Source organism: Drosophila montana, unplaced genomic scaffold (genome assembly GCF_035044405.1).
Source record: "Drosophila montana isolate Dmon_TW-CO22-7 unplaced genomic scaffold, ASM3504440v1 contig_3200_1, whole genome shotgun sequence".
Taxonomy (NCBI): domain Eukaryota; kingdom Metazoa; phylum Arthropoda; class Insecta; order Diptera; family Drosophilidae; genus Drosophila; species Drosophila montana.
The window spans coordinates 329,743-342,832 of record NW_026998080.1 but is presented as its reverse complement, the minus strand read 5'-3'; the positions used below and the strand labels follow the sequence as shown (position 1 = coordinate 342,832).

Below are 13,090 nucleotides of genomic sequence, written 5' to 3'. Positions count from 1 at the left end.
TTTAAACTTATTTAAATTTGAATTTGTGCGTATTCTTAAGGGCGAAACACCAAACAACATACCGTTTTATTGGAATTTGTGCATGTTATCGATAGCAAACACCGAGTTTAGTGTTTGTTAACAGTACTATACACTTATACATACTGCTTTGCCATTTTTATCATGGCGATTTCTTTTTGACATTTGACTACAACTGGGCGCACGTGTTTTTCGGGCTAAGCTCTGTGCTAAATTATAGTAAAATCAAAGTAATTTCAACATCAAATTTCAATATACACAAACTCAAATTAATCCCAACTTAAAAATTGCTTCATTTTTGGCTATTGTGCGTGCTGCGTGTGTCTTACAGAATGAATCCAGAGAAGCTTAAGAAATTGCAGGCGCAGGTGCGCATTGGCGGCAAGGGTACCCCACGCCGCAAGAAGAAGATTGTGCACTCGACCCCGGCAACCGACGACAAGAAGTTGCAATCATCGTTGAAAAAACTTTCGGTCAATACCATACCCGGTATTGAGGAAGTGAACATTATCAAAAATGACGGCACCGTCATCCATTTTAACAATCCGAAGGCGCAGGCATCGCTGCCAACGAACACGTTCGCCATAACCGGTCATGGCGAGAACAAGACGATCTCGGAAATGCTGCCCGGCATATTGACGCAATTGGGTCCCCAGGACATCAATCAGCTGAAGAAGATCGCATCAGAGATTGCCAATAAGAGCAGTGCTGCTGGTGGTGCTGCTGCCGGCGCCGCTGCTGCGGATGCTGGCGATGATGATGTACCCGATCTGGTCGAGAACTTTGAGGAGGTGGCCATTGCCGGTGCCAGTGCTGAGCAGGCCAAGAAATCTGGTGAAGTTGCGGCATCTGCCTAAACCACAACCAAACCCAAAACACAAACACACACACATTAAAAAGAAAACACACATACAAACGAACAGAAGTAGAAGCAAGTGGACGAAAACATACAACTACTTCTTTCAAATGGGGGTCATGCTACACACACAAACACACACACACACACACAACTAATTACTATACAAAATAAAGGCATCCCAAGTGAGCGCTGAGAACAGAACACACATAAAATATAATAATTATATTAATATATTAAGGGTATTTTCAAAACTTAAACAAAACAAAAACAAACAAAAAATATTTTAGTTATTGTTGGAAGCGCGCCTAAGCGATAGAGCGAAAGCAAAATTAAAATATGTACAACACAACAAAAATATGTATTTGCAAAGCGATTAAAGCACGTTTCCACCACACAAAAAAAGAAAAAAAAGCCCGTTTCCACTGACATCAAATTACCGAAGTCCCTTGTTTTGCCTCCCACAAAAACTACATACAAAACATTACATATATATACTATATATACAAATCCATAGTTTTACAGTTTTCCCAAATATATGTATGTACATTGTGAATGAATGCATATTCAAAGTGATGGACGACGACGACAAACACTCCAGAAAAAGTCATTGCCAGTTGTGTGCGCGGGAGCAGCAACCATTTGATGAGAGCGTGTTAAATATATTTTTAGCATTAGCATTACTTTTTCCCTCCCCGAACTGAGCATTACATAGAAGGCCTATGTATAGAAGAAGGCAGACGCTCGGCTCCCCAAACAACGTCTAAAACTTGATTTTTGTCGCCCGCCCCGAAACCCCAAACTTGGATCTACATATATATATTCATAAAACGTTTTTTGGATGAAATCACACGAATGATGCAACACGATAAATTGTACCAAAATTGTTGAAAACATTTTTTATAATTTGTAAACTATTTTTTTAGACTATCATACATACATTAAAAAAGAACTGTAAAAATAAAACTCATTCATATCGTAAGGGATTTATTTCTGGCTTGCATAACTCATGCTACCCCGGCACGCACACACACACATATCTATATTTACATCTCGGTGTGCGGTTATTGGATGTGTGTGCATGTGTGCGTATGCTCAACCTTATGCCTAGCAACGCCTTTTGTACTGGAGAGGGGGCGAGCGGCTTGGTCTGCAGCAAGAAGAAGCAATGGCACGCGGCAGACAAAAAAAAACTTGTTGACATTGAAATTTTCGGCTTAAGCTGTGCGCAGCTGCTTGCAAGTTTGAAGAACTTTGTATTTAAACTCAGTTAAATTTAATGGCAATTGCGTTGTTGTTCATTTCAATGGCAATTTTAACTGTACAAAAGTCAAACATTTGCAAGTTATCAGGAAAATGTGTACATAACGACATAATAAAGTGAGCAAAAATGCAAAGGTGAAAACTTTATTTGCGCACACCATACATACATACAAATAATTGTATGTATAAGCATGTGCATGTGTGTGTCGGGCGTTTTGTTTTTATTCTAACACTATGATTCGCCGTTAATCACGTTCGTTTCATTACAAAATACACGGTTTTTAAATATTTCCGAAGATTCCAGCAAATATTAATGCGGTTAGTGCTTATCAAATAGTGCAAGGCCATAAAAAAAATAACCGCAACAGAAAGCTGTCATGTTTAGTTAATCACACGACTATGAAATAGCTTCAAGCAATTTAAACAAAATGCTGTTTCATTGTTTACATAGCTTAACATACTTGTGGTTTTTTAATAAGCAAAACGACTTCCCCTTTTATTAAATTAAAAAGTTGCCGCTTATTTCGATGACGATTATCGGCAACCAATCATCGCTATCGATATTTGCGGCACAGAGTTGCCACTGTGTATTTTGGCGCGCTGGCAACGCTACAAAATTTTACGTGGCTTGGACGGACGAAAAACAATTCGTAGGCATTTTACTAATTATGTATATTTCAATGTAATATTTGTGAATGCAGCTCAAGCAAATTCAATACGCATAGTGCAAGTACACAAAAAGCAATAAATACAAAGAGCCGTATGAACTGTAAGTAGCTCTTTAATATAAAATCTTGGCGGGGGTTTATATGCAGTTACAAGAGCCAGTGCCCGCTGCGCTGCAACAGGAGTTCCTGGAATCAACAAAACAACCCTTTCACTTTTCAATTGCAATTCGGAGTTGCACCCACGTAGCTTTTTTTCAAGTGCATTAAAAGGCATCAAATCCTACGCAGCTGATTTACAGTTTGTTATTCAATTGTTGCCATTTTGCAAGACAAAACAACTGAAAAGCACAACAGAAACAGAAATTGTTTGGCTCTTTAATAATATGCATGCATTCATACACACACACACGTACAAGTGTGTGGGCGCTAAAAATAAATTGTTTTGGCATTTTTGTTTTGAAAGAAAAATAAAACGGTAAACGAAAGTGATACAACAATGTTTGTGGTTTTTGTGTACGTCAACAAAAATTGCTTACATAAACACAGTGAAAGAGAACCAAAAAATAAATAAAAAGAAGAAAACAAACAAACAAACCGCGTCTTATGCTTTGCCAAATAACAAAGACACACATACATGCTAAGAATTCCCCGCGCCCGCACTGAGCTGTCATCTTCTTGCGTTAACAGCTGTTTGCCAATTGGTCCCAGCAGCTGTCTCTTGTTCTTTCTTGTCAACGTCGTCGCTCTGTCTGCAGCGATTGCAGTAACGGTTATTTCGCATTCGAATGAAACTGCGGGCGCTTCCCCTCTCACTCTCCCTCTTACTCAACTTCTGCAGCGATTACGGCAGCGGGTATTTCGCATTATTATTAAACCTCGAGCTCGATCAACTGATGAAATACTCTTCCGTTTTTCATAGAGGGTCTTCGCAGCACTACACTAACGTTCTTTTCGCACTCGAATGAAATTGCTGGCGCTTCCTTCTGTTCTCTCCCTCCCACTCAACAACTCTGCATGCAAGCAAGTTTCTGCACGCATTTCATCATTCCTTTAACAGCGTTTCGTCAGCAATTTGTATAAAAGCGCAGCCGTTCGCGTTGCTCCTCTTATTTCATCAGCGAAATGCAAACACAGCGCACATCGTTCCAAACTCAACTAAGGCAAATGGGCGTGGGATAGGTTAGGAAGAAAATTAATAACTGTTCATAGCTAAAGATAAATATTTACTAAATCGTTATACTGTCTCACTCGATCTTGCAGAACCATCTTGAACTTGCACACACACAAACATACACAGTCGGGCAATGATTCCAAGGATATAGAGTACGCCAAGCTTAGTTAGACACCCAATCATGAACAATATACAGAGTGCAACAGCGCCGCCCATTAATGTGGGCGTTGGCATCAAGAGCGCACGCAGCAATATCTTCACCGTGGACGGTCTGCCCACACAGCAGTTGCAGGAGCTGAGCATCGACTACTCGAGCATACGGGCCAAGGATGTGCTCGTCGAGCCGACAGAGTCGCAGCTGCAGCTGCTCAAGCGACGTCTGCTCGATCGCATCGCGGACAGCTGCGGCGAGACCATCTACGAAATAGGCGTGGGCGAAGGTGAGTTTAACCCTTTACATATATTAGCTCCGATCTAATGCTGATCATCATCACATCCATTCACAGATGGTCAGGATAGCGGCCTGAACGCGGAGCAGTTTGAGGCCTCGGTGCAGACGCTGCGTCAGCTGGCCTCAGCCATAGATGCGGATCTGGTTAGCCTGCGCGAACGGCCTGCGGAGAAGGGCAAAACGGCGCAGTTTCTCATACGCAAGCATATCGACACGACGGACTTTATGGAGATTCGCGTTGCGGTCGTGGGCAATGTGGATGCTGGCAAATCCACGCTGTTGGGCGTTCTGACACACGGTGAACTGGACAATGGGCGTGGTCATGCGCGACAGCGACTGTTCCGGCACAAGCACGAGATCGAAAGCGGGCGCACCAGCTCCGTGGGCAATGACATACTCGGCTTTGATGGCGTCGGCAATGTGGTCAATAAACCAGATCATGGCCATCTGGACTGGGTAAAGATATGCGAGAAGTCCTCAAAGGTCATTACCTTCATAGATCTGGCGGGGCACGAGCGTTACCTGAAGACCACAGTGTTTGGCATGACGGGGCATGCGCCAGACTTTGGCATGCTGATGGTGGGTATATGTTATGTATATATGCATATATTAAACTCCCGAATCGCTTAGATCGGCGCCAATGCGGGCATTATTGGCATGACCAAGGAGCATCTGGGCCTCGCACTGGCCCTGGCCGTACCTGTCTTTGTTGTCGTCACCAAGATCGACATGTGCCCGCCGAATGTGCTGCAGGATAATATGAAGCTGCTCTTTAAGATGCTCAAATCGCAGGGCTGCCGCAAGGTGCCGGTGGTGGTGCGCAGCCAGGACGATGTGGTGCTGAGTGCCACGAATTTTGTCAGCGAACGCCTGTGCCCCATCTTTCAGGTGTCCAATGTAAATGGCGACAATCTGGAGCTGCTAAAAATGTTCCTCAATCTGCTGAGCACACGCATGGCCGGCTCCGAGAATCTGCCAGCAGAGTTCCAAATCGACGATGTCTACTCGGTGCCGGGCGTCGGCACCGTCGTCTCCGGCACCTGTCTGCAGGGCACCATCAAGCTGAACGATGTGCTCATGCTGGGCCCCAATGCGGTGGGCACCTTTGTGCCCATCACCATCAAGAGCATCCATCGCAAGCGCATGAATGTGGAGCGTGTGCGCTGCGGACAGACGGCCAGCTTTGCGCTGAAGAAGATAAAGCGCGCGTATTTGCGCAAGGGCATGGTCATGGTATCGCCGGAGCTGAAGCCGCAGGCATGCTGGGAATTCGAGGGCGAAATCCTGGTGCTGCATCATCCCACAACGATCTCGGCCCGCTACCAGGCCATGGTGCACTGCGGCAGCATACGCCAAACGGCATCGATTGTGCGCATGTCCTGCGATTGCCTGCGCACCGGCGACAAGGCGCGCGTCAAGTTCCGCTTCATCAAGCAGCCGGAGTACATACGCGCCGGCCAGCGTCTCGTCTTTCGCGAGGGCCGCACCAAGGCCGTGGGCAACATACTCCAGCCCATGCCGCATGCGGCCGCCTCGCCATACCGGCCCAAGCCGGCCAAGATGCAGTCGCGCGCCCACAACGGCACCGGCAGCAACAGCAGCCACAATCAGCAACGTCACAACGGGCAGGGCTCCTCCTCGTCGGGCGCGGCGGCCGGCTGCAGCAAGGATGGCGGCGAGCAGAACGGCGAGCGGCGCGAGGGAAGTCGGCGCGGCGGCAAGCGGAAACGCAACAATCGCACGCAGCTGACCGGCTCCGCGGCGCCACTGAATGGCAGCAGCGGCTCCCATGCGGAGACATTGCCGGAGCCAACACAAAACTAGAAACCATATTTTAATCGACAACTGTTTTAAAAGAAAAAAAAAAGAAAGAACGTATTTTGTATACAAAATTCGCTAGTTATTAAGCTCCAAAGTATTTTGGCGAAAAGGTTGTGCGACATGTGCGCGGCCGTGTTGATATTTGAGAGAAAATGAGAATTGTCTGAGAAAAAGAGAGTGAAACTATTTTACTACAGGTAACACGCGGTAAGACGACTTTGTATGCTGTGTGAAATTGTGTGTAAATTTGCTAATAAATGTCTAATTTTTGTTTTCGTCCAATGTAAAGATTTAGCTCCAACAATTTAGTTAAACTAAGCGTTAAAAAAAAAAACAATTTGCCAAATTCAACTTATTTACTTTTTAAGATTTATACACTGCGAAAAAAATTATTGATTTTGTGCACTTTCATTTGGCTAATTAGTTTTCTTTTGTAACATACAATTACGTTGAAACGTACTTGAATTGCATAATAAATTTACAGTTTGACAAACTTTAAAAATAACGCAAAATTTGTAGAAAGAAGACCTAAAGTTAAGAGCAACTAATATCCTGCAAGAATTACGCTTGCAAGTCGTAAGGCAGTTGGCAACGCGATGCGGCGAGCAGTCAGTGTTGTAAAATGCTGCCACATTTAAATTGGGTATCATGCCAGCATTGTTCAAATAAGTTTCGTTTGCTCTCAAAATTTTGTTTATGTTCCTGAAGTGCTAGCCTATATATATATATATATAAATCGTAATGTACAATAATTTAGTTATTTTTCTTATTCTTCAGCTCCCTTTTGACGCCCTCCAGCTCCTGCCGTATATTGTTTTTAAACATGTTCACAAAGGACCTGGAAAATGGGGAACGTCAGATTATTGTGTGCATTTCTGTTTTGCTTTTGGTAGACCCACTTAAAGCGCTCTGGCGTCATCTCGTGCAGGCCCTGCTCCCTGGCCAGGCTCTTGGAGCGATACATCAGCGAGACAACCAACTGGGCAGCGCGACGCATCGGATAGCTGTCGGCCATGCGCTGTATTAGCTGCTCATTGTTGGCCAAATAGCGCATCAGCAGTCGCAGCACCATCCTGTGAGTGTGTGTGTGCGTGCGTTGGTGTGTATCCTAGAACTCCGTATCCTTGTATTTGCGTATGAGCTGCTGCTTCAGCTTGAGCTGATTGCGCAACAGTTCCAGGCGCTGCAGTTGCTCCTCCTTGTTGTAATCGATGCCCGGCAGCTGTTTTATTTGCTCGCGCGCCGAATCGAAGCGCTTTTGCAGCTCAAAGATCTGCAAAATTTTGCACATAAAGAGAGCTCCAAGATGGGTATTTAGTTGTTGCTTACCTTGTGATTGCAGTCCTGTGACTCGCGCAGCTTCACAGCGTTCTCGAGGGGATCCTTCTCCACGCTGCAGGTCAAGAGAAAAATATTTTTTGTTATATAAGTTAGTTTAAAACAAATAAATTTTGTTAGCTGCGCAGTTGACGCTGCATATTCCATCAGAATTTATATTTTTTGGCAACAAAACAGTTGGTTGCACCCACACGCACACACACACACACACACACGCACGTGTCAACAAACTTACCAGCGCACAATGTCGTAGATGATCGGCAAAATTTCGATGTCAAGCTGGTCAACTGTCAGCGGGCCGCCGATGCCGATGCCGTTCGATGTTTGCGTCTCCTGTGAAACGGTTGTTGTTGTTGCCGCTGATGCTGTTGCGGCTGCTGCTGCTGTTGTTGTCGTTGTTGTTGCTGTGGGCTCAAATGGTGAATTTGATGTTTGCACCAGGCCGTCAGCAGTAAGTGTTGGTTTTCTGTCCTCAATTTGATTAATGGGCGATAATTCCATTATATTTCTTATAATTTAGCGTTTTTGTAAACGCGTTTTGCTCTGTTGTTGTTTTGGTGTGCGAGCAGTTGCTGTTAATGTTATCGATATGTTTAGTGGCTATCGCAATTTTAATCGCAGCAGTGCTGTAAGGCGCGCGTGCATAAATGACTGTGTGCGCGCGATGTTCAAAAAATGTTAATGAATTCAATTGAGCTGTAACACAATCGGAGCTAATTTTTACATTTACCATTTACTTGTGTTCCATTAAACTTTTAACATATATATGCTCTATTAGAACGTTCGATATTTGATTAAGCCCAACACGTGTTTACATTACCTAATTTATTCAGTTAATTGTCAAAGGCAAAATGATGAATGGCCAAATAAAAGGCCCGAATTGTGCTAATTATTATTAATTTAGCAAGAAATTTATTTGACGGCCGCTAATTGAAGCCACTAAAAATTGTACATGGCAAATTAATTAAGACCAAAGTCGTCAAAACATTTTCAAACCGTGGGTACATCAAAGATACGCCTTTCTGATCTATATCTATATGTGTGAACATACAATTTTTATTACAACGAATTGCGTCTTTGACTTTCATTGTGCAAATAAATTAATTTCACTTGAAACCTTGCTATTGAAGGCAATTCAAAAACAATTGAAAAATATTTAATTCGACTTCGCTCATTGCCATCAATTGAAGGAATGTGCAAAGAGAGCTGAAAAAAATATAACTTCAGACTGATAAAACCTAATTTTATTTTATTTTTTGCAGTATATATTGATTGACCGACAGATCAGAGCAGAAATTTGGCGACTTTTCAATATTGCCTTTGTCAATTAAATTTTCAATTAACACGAGTCGGCACAGCTTATGAATGAACAGAGCCCCGAAAATATACACAAAAAATGTCACAGCACGCCAATAATAATGTGAATTAATTCAATACACTCAAATTGTAGAACGTTAATATTTCCCTATTTGTGTTATACAAATCTCACTAACAGTAGTTTTTGATGTAGATATATACCGTTAGGCTTTTGTTGATTTAAAGGCACAGCCAACGTAACGTCTGATCGCCGCCATATTTAGGCCAACAAGAACTTGCGCATCATTTGGATATTCGCACGCAAATTGCAAGCACCACCCCTAACTCTCCCCGCCCACTTATATGCATTTTGACATATAAATAACAAATTTGTTGCTGTTGCTTTTACAGAGAACAACGTCAATGCTCCCCAACACAAAAAGCGCTTGGTGACAGGTGCAGCGGTCGCCGCTCTTTTGGTTGATGCTCTTAAGCGCAACAGATTCTCAACTGTTGCGCCTCTTTGTTGTTATTAAGCATTCTTGCTATAATTCGCAAGTCAGGCCCCAATAAATGTTGTTTTTTTTTGGCACGCTAAGATAGCTGGGCAGGCGAGGTCTGCTTCTTCTTCCAAGTGCGTGGCGATAACAGTTTCCTTTGCTTTTTTTTTCTGCAGCATTCCGTAGGCATTTGCATATGCCCATGCGTGTGTGGGTGTGTGCGTGTGCAAAGAGCCCCATGCTCTTACAACAGCGAGCGCGAAAGAGAGCGCCCGAATCGTCCAGTCAGCTGGTAAGCGCAGAGCATGAGCTAAAATTTATATTAGCGGGTGACGTGCGCTCACCAAAATCAGTACGTTTGCTTCCATCGGCTAAAACACAAGTTTTGTGCGAGTCTAAGTAATCAAAACAACAACAGCAACAACGAGCTTAATAAGCGGTCAAGCTATAACAACATCGATAATAACAACAACAATCAACAACAGCAGCAATAACACGTCGGCGCTTTTTGTTTATCAAAAAGAAAAAGTTTAATTAGCGCGCGTAGCGACGACGCCGCCGCAGCCCAAAACACAGTGTTTGCGCTTTTTCGAAGGCTCTCCCAATTTTCCTTTGCCAATTTTATTACGTGTGCGTGCCGAAATACGTCATCGACGCGCGCAGCAAAAGTGCGAACAGCAACAAAAACAACAACAACAGGAACGAACGGCAGCCATTGAAAGCTTCTGAGTGGGCAGTTCACAAACACACATCGATACAACAGTGCGAACATACAAGCATATACATAAAAGCCTATTGAATTGAATTCAATTGCAAGTACAACGCGCGCAATCAACATAAATCGAGGAAAATTTCGCTCTGTTTGAAATAATTAATTTGTTATTGTGTCGCGAGCAACGGCATTCACAGTGAAAAGCAACAGCCGCCGTCCAGTTGGCCAGAGTCAAACGCGCAACACGTGTGTGCGAGCGAGATAACTGCACTGTTTCCGTATTGTGAGCGTAGTAGCGGGTGCAAGTGAAATAAGGCGTTTGATAAAAAAAAACCAAAGCACAAAGAAATAAAAAAAAAAGAGTACGGCTGTAAACCAAAATAAGAGCAGATAAGAAAACGTGCAAAACAGCTGAGCAGTGCAGCAGCAGCAGCAACAACAACAACGATAGAAATCAAACGCAGCGCGCGCACTTTGTGTTCAATTGGTAAAGTAGTAAACCAAACGTCAGCGTCGGCAGCGCAGTCGCAGCAGCATCCCCACACACAATAAGCGACAATCAATTTGATCAACAATCAGCCAAAGCGGCAGAAGCAGCAGCAGCCGTCGCCGCAGTCGCAGTCGCAATCTCTCATCGTCCCGTGTCCGTCGTAATCACAAGTTGGGTTTTTTTTTCCTTCTTCTTTTTTTTTCTCTGCTGATCATCATTGTCGTCGTCGTCGTCGGCTCGCGCTCGGTTTTGCGTTGAGGCTTGTGTTGAATTCGGGAACTGAAACTGAAACTGTATCTGTAGTTTCCCGCTAACGGCGAATATTCTCACAACTCATTGATATTTTAACCTCGTGTCCGTGTTGGTTGCCGCTCGACCAAGGTTCTGGCCACACAAAATGCTCGTCTCTTTGGGCTTTTCGAAGCCTCGCTTCGTCGGATTAAAAGTGCTCCTATAGCGCGAAAATCAAAAAAATAAACCGGCAAATAAATATATTTAAAAAAAAAAAAAGTATTTAAATTGGCAGCAAGCAAAATACGTATATGTAACAGTTAATGAACCTCAAAATATAAATCGCAGATATTTGAAAATCGCGCGCAAACAAAAACCGCTCGATGCAAACATAAAATTTTCGATTAAACAAATATATTATGCAAATTTGAATAATTAGCGCTGCAGTTCGAAAACCCGTTTCGAAATACGAAAAGAAAAAAAAAGCGTGTGTAAAACCTAAAAAAAAGGCTCTAATTAAATACCTAATACAAGCAAATAATATATAACAGTTTACGCATACCAACATAAACTAATATACGAAACACATGCAAACCTGAATAAGGCTTTCAAAAACTTTATCAGTTCGAGCACCAATACCAGCAAGCAGTTTCCAACACACACAGAGAAAGACTTTTATAAATAACACGCATACAACGACAGTAGCTGTTACTCTCTCGTCTATGTGAGCAGCGATTAAACTTGAAGCAGCGGCAGCAGAAAAAAACAAAAAATCAAAAAAGAAATATTAGCAAAGCTTTGCAGCGATTTTTACACTCAGCAGCTAAACAGAGTAAATCTGTAACGCGTCTGGAATAGTTGTGTCTCACGGTGTCTCAGCAAAAGCTAAAAAAATATTGAATATATATACTTTATATATATATAAAATTTATAAAAAGTATCTGAGCTAATAGTGTTTTCTAAAAGTGTGAAATAGTGTTGTTAAACGTTGTGCGTAAAGCCACAAATCGAATGCAACTGTTTATTGCTAAATTTATCAAAAACTCTGTCTCATTGTCAAACTAACTGTTATAATGTGCGCCTTCTGACAGTGTCAAACTAACTAAAAACAAAAATAATACAAAAACCTTACATAAGCGCCAAGAATCGTTTGGTCAAGTAAAAAAATCAAAATATATAAGTGAAGTCATACAAGTGCCAAAAACATTTGCTTTGCCGCATAATTAGAATGTCAAATATCTGACAGAGTGCCACACAATAATTAAAGCTCACTTTAAACAAATAGACAAGCAGCAAAAGCTTTAATAACAGTTAATTCACGCAAAGCATTCAACACATAAGCTCGCTAGAATGTCAGCAGAAATCTGACAGCGGTTTAACAAACCAAAAGGACAAAACACAAAATCAACACAAAAGGCGAATTTGAGGAGAAACGTACGCGTTTCGAAATCTGAAAAAGGAGGAAAGTTGTAGAGAAGAAGAAGAAGAAGACCACAGCGACTATCAACTGTGAACTGTTGTGCTGCATTGCTCCCGCCCCCCCAACGTACAGAAACTTAACGATAAATGGAGAAATCTGAAATACGACTGCAACGCATGTCAAATGTATATCAATCGCAATCGAGCTATATGTATTTGCGTAACAAAATGCTGTTAAAAATTGAAAACACCCTACTACGTAGCCATCGTCAGCGTGAAACAACCGGGATCAAGAAACTGTATAATTCGTTTTTTGTGCTCTTCTAATTGCATCAGCAAGTTCTTAACGCCCGAAGAACGCACAACGAATTTTTGATCAATTCAAAGCATAAATAGTTACAAAACAAATTGTTTAAAACAAACAAAAAAACAAAACTATAGATATTATTTGGTTGTTAGTTGTATACAAAATCCAAGTGCTGTGCTAAGAGAAAACAAAAAAAAAAAACTAGTGTCATTTTTTTTCTTCTTTGTTGTCATAAACATTTAAAACAAAATGTTGACCTAAATAAAATACAATAAAAAACATTTTCAAAACCCACAACAATTCCCTTCTACTTCGAATAATTATTGTTTGTTGCTTACAACAAAAACACACCCGAAAATATACAAAATATAATTCATAAGGACTTGACAAAATTGCACGCGAAAGCTCGAGGGCTACACCCTAGAAAACACCGTGTTTCTTAAGAAATAGACGTGCGTACTAACGGTATTTGTGGACATAACCAGCAAAAAAACAATAATAAAAAAACAACAATAATAGAAATTAATAAAAACAACCTTTCGTGAGCAT

The 13,090-nt window shown here is 42.1% G+C and overlaps 5 protein-coding genes across 6 annotated transcripts; 3 read left to right on the top strand and 2 right to left on the bottom strand.

Annotated features, from left to right (window-relative positions):
• Positions 1 to 93: 93 nt before the first annotated feature.
• Positions 94 to 1,078, top strand: bic (bicaudal). The gene is made up of 2 exons (XM_064686753.1): positions 94 to 248; positions 350 to 1,078. Exon 2 carries the CDS (start codon positions 351 to 353, stop codon positions 873 to 875), a length of 525 nt encoding a protein of 174 aa, XP_064542823.1. The 5' UTR covers positions 94 to 248; position 350; the 3' UTR covers positions 876 to 1,078.
• A 1,047-nt stretch (positions 1,079 to 2,125) lies between these two features.
• Positions 2,126 to 6,536, top strand: GTPBP1 (GTP-binding protein 1). Of its 2 annotated transcripts, none has more exons than XM_064686751.1 (4): positions 2,126 to 2,254; positions 4,066 to 4,416; positions 4,483 to 5,006; positions 5,058 to 6,536. In XM_064686751.1, exons 2-4 carry the CDS (start codon positions 4,158 to 4,160, stop codon positions 6,249 to 6,251), a joined length of 1,977 nt encoding a protein of 658 aa, XP_064542821.1. In that variant the 5' UTR covers positions 2,126 to 2,254; positions 4,066 to 4,157; the 3' UTR covers positions 6,252 to 6,536. The 2 variants fall into 2 exon arrangements, with proteins under 2 accessions (XP_064542821.1, XP_064542820.1); XM_064686750.1 differs by lacking the exon at positions 2,126 to 2,254 and adding an exon at positions 2,744 to 2,906.
• Positions 6,537 to 6,936: 400 nt separating this feature from the next.
• On the bottom strand, positions 6,937 to 7,320 carry LOC135431549 (protein NCBP2AS2 homolog). Its single transcript, XM_064686756.1, has 2 exons — positions 7,148 to 7,320; positions 6,937 to 7,086 (listed from the first exon to the last, which is right to left on the bottom strand). Exons 1-2 carry the CDS (start codon positions 7,318 to 7,320, stop codon positions 7,002 to 7,004), a joined length of 258 nt encoding a protein of 85 aa, XP_064542826.1. The 3' UTR covers positions 6,937 to 7,001.
• A 36-nt stretch (positions 7,321 to 7,356) lies between these two features.
• On the bottom strand, positions 7,357 to 8,158 carry MED9 (mediator complex subunit 9). The gene is made up of 3 exons (XM_064686754.1): positions 7,822 to 8,158; positions 7,578 to 7,641; positions 7,357 to 7,521 (listed from the first exon to the last, which is right to left on the bottom strand). Exons 1-3 carry the CDS (start codon positions 8,085 to 8,087, stop codon positions 7,357 to 7,359), a joined length of 495 nt encoding a protein of 164 aa, XP_064542824.1. The 5' UTR covers positions 8,088 to 8,158.
• Positions 8,159 to 9,753: 1,595 nt separating this feature from the next.
• Positions 9,754 to 13,084, top strand: LOC135431550 (uncharacterized). The gene has a single exon (XM_064686757.1). The coding sequence runs from the start codon at positions 12,382 to 12,384 to the stop codon at positions 12,559 to 12,561; it is 180 nt and encodes a 59-aa protein (XP_064542827.1). The 5' UTR covers positions 9,754 to 12,381; the 3' UTR covers positions 12,562 to 13,084.
• The last annotated feature ends 6 nt before the right edge of the window (positions 13,085 to 13,090 follow it).

Excerpts from the sequence above, each read along its gene's own strand:
- bic (XM_064686753.1), top strand. The coding sequence starts at position 351 with ATGAATCCAGAGAAGCTTAAGAAATTGCAGGCGCAGGTGCGCATTGGC.
- GTPBP1 (XM_064686751.1), top strand. The coding sequence starts at position 4,158 with ATGAACAATATACAGAGTGCAACAGCGCCGCCCATTAATGTGGGCGTT. Across the intron at positions 4,417-4,482 it reads CGAAATAGGCGTGGGCGAAG|ATGGTCAGGATAGCGGCCTG; the intron begins GTGAGTTTAACC and ends ATCCATTCACAG. Across the intron at positions 5,007-5,057 it reads CAGACTTTGGCATGCTGATG|ATCGGCGCCAATGCGGGCAT; the intron begins GTGGGTATATGT and ends CGAATCGCTTAG.
- LOC135431549 (XM_064686756.1), bottom strand. The coding sequence starts at position 7,320 with ATGGTGCTGCGACTGCTGATGCGCTATTTGGCCAACAATGAGCAGCTA. Across the intron at positions 7,087-7,147 it reads ATGACGCCAGAGCGCTTTAA|GTCCTTTGTGAACATGTTTA; the intron begins GTGGGTCTACCA and ends CCCATTTTCCAG.
- MED9 (XM_064686754.1), bottom strand. The coding sequence starts at position 8,087 with ATGGAATTATCGCCCATTAATCAAATTGAGGACAGAAAACCAACACTT. Across the intron at positions 7,642-7,821 it reads ATCTACGACATTGTGCGCTG|CGTGGAGAAGGATCCCCTCG; the intron begins GTAAGTTTGTTG and ends CTTGACCTGCAG. Across the intron at positions 7,522-7,577 it reads CACAGGACTGCAATCACAAG|ATCTTTGAGCTGCAAAAGCG; the intron begins GTAAGCAACAAC and ends AAAATTTTGCAG.
- LOC135431550 (XM_064686757.1), top strand. The coding sequence starts at position 12,382 with ATGGAGAAATCTGAAATACGACTGCAACGCATGTCAAATGTATATCAA.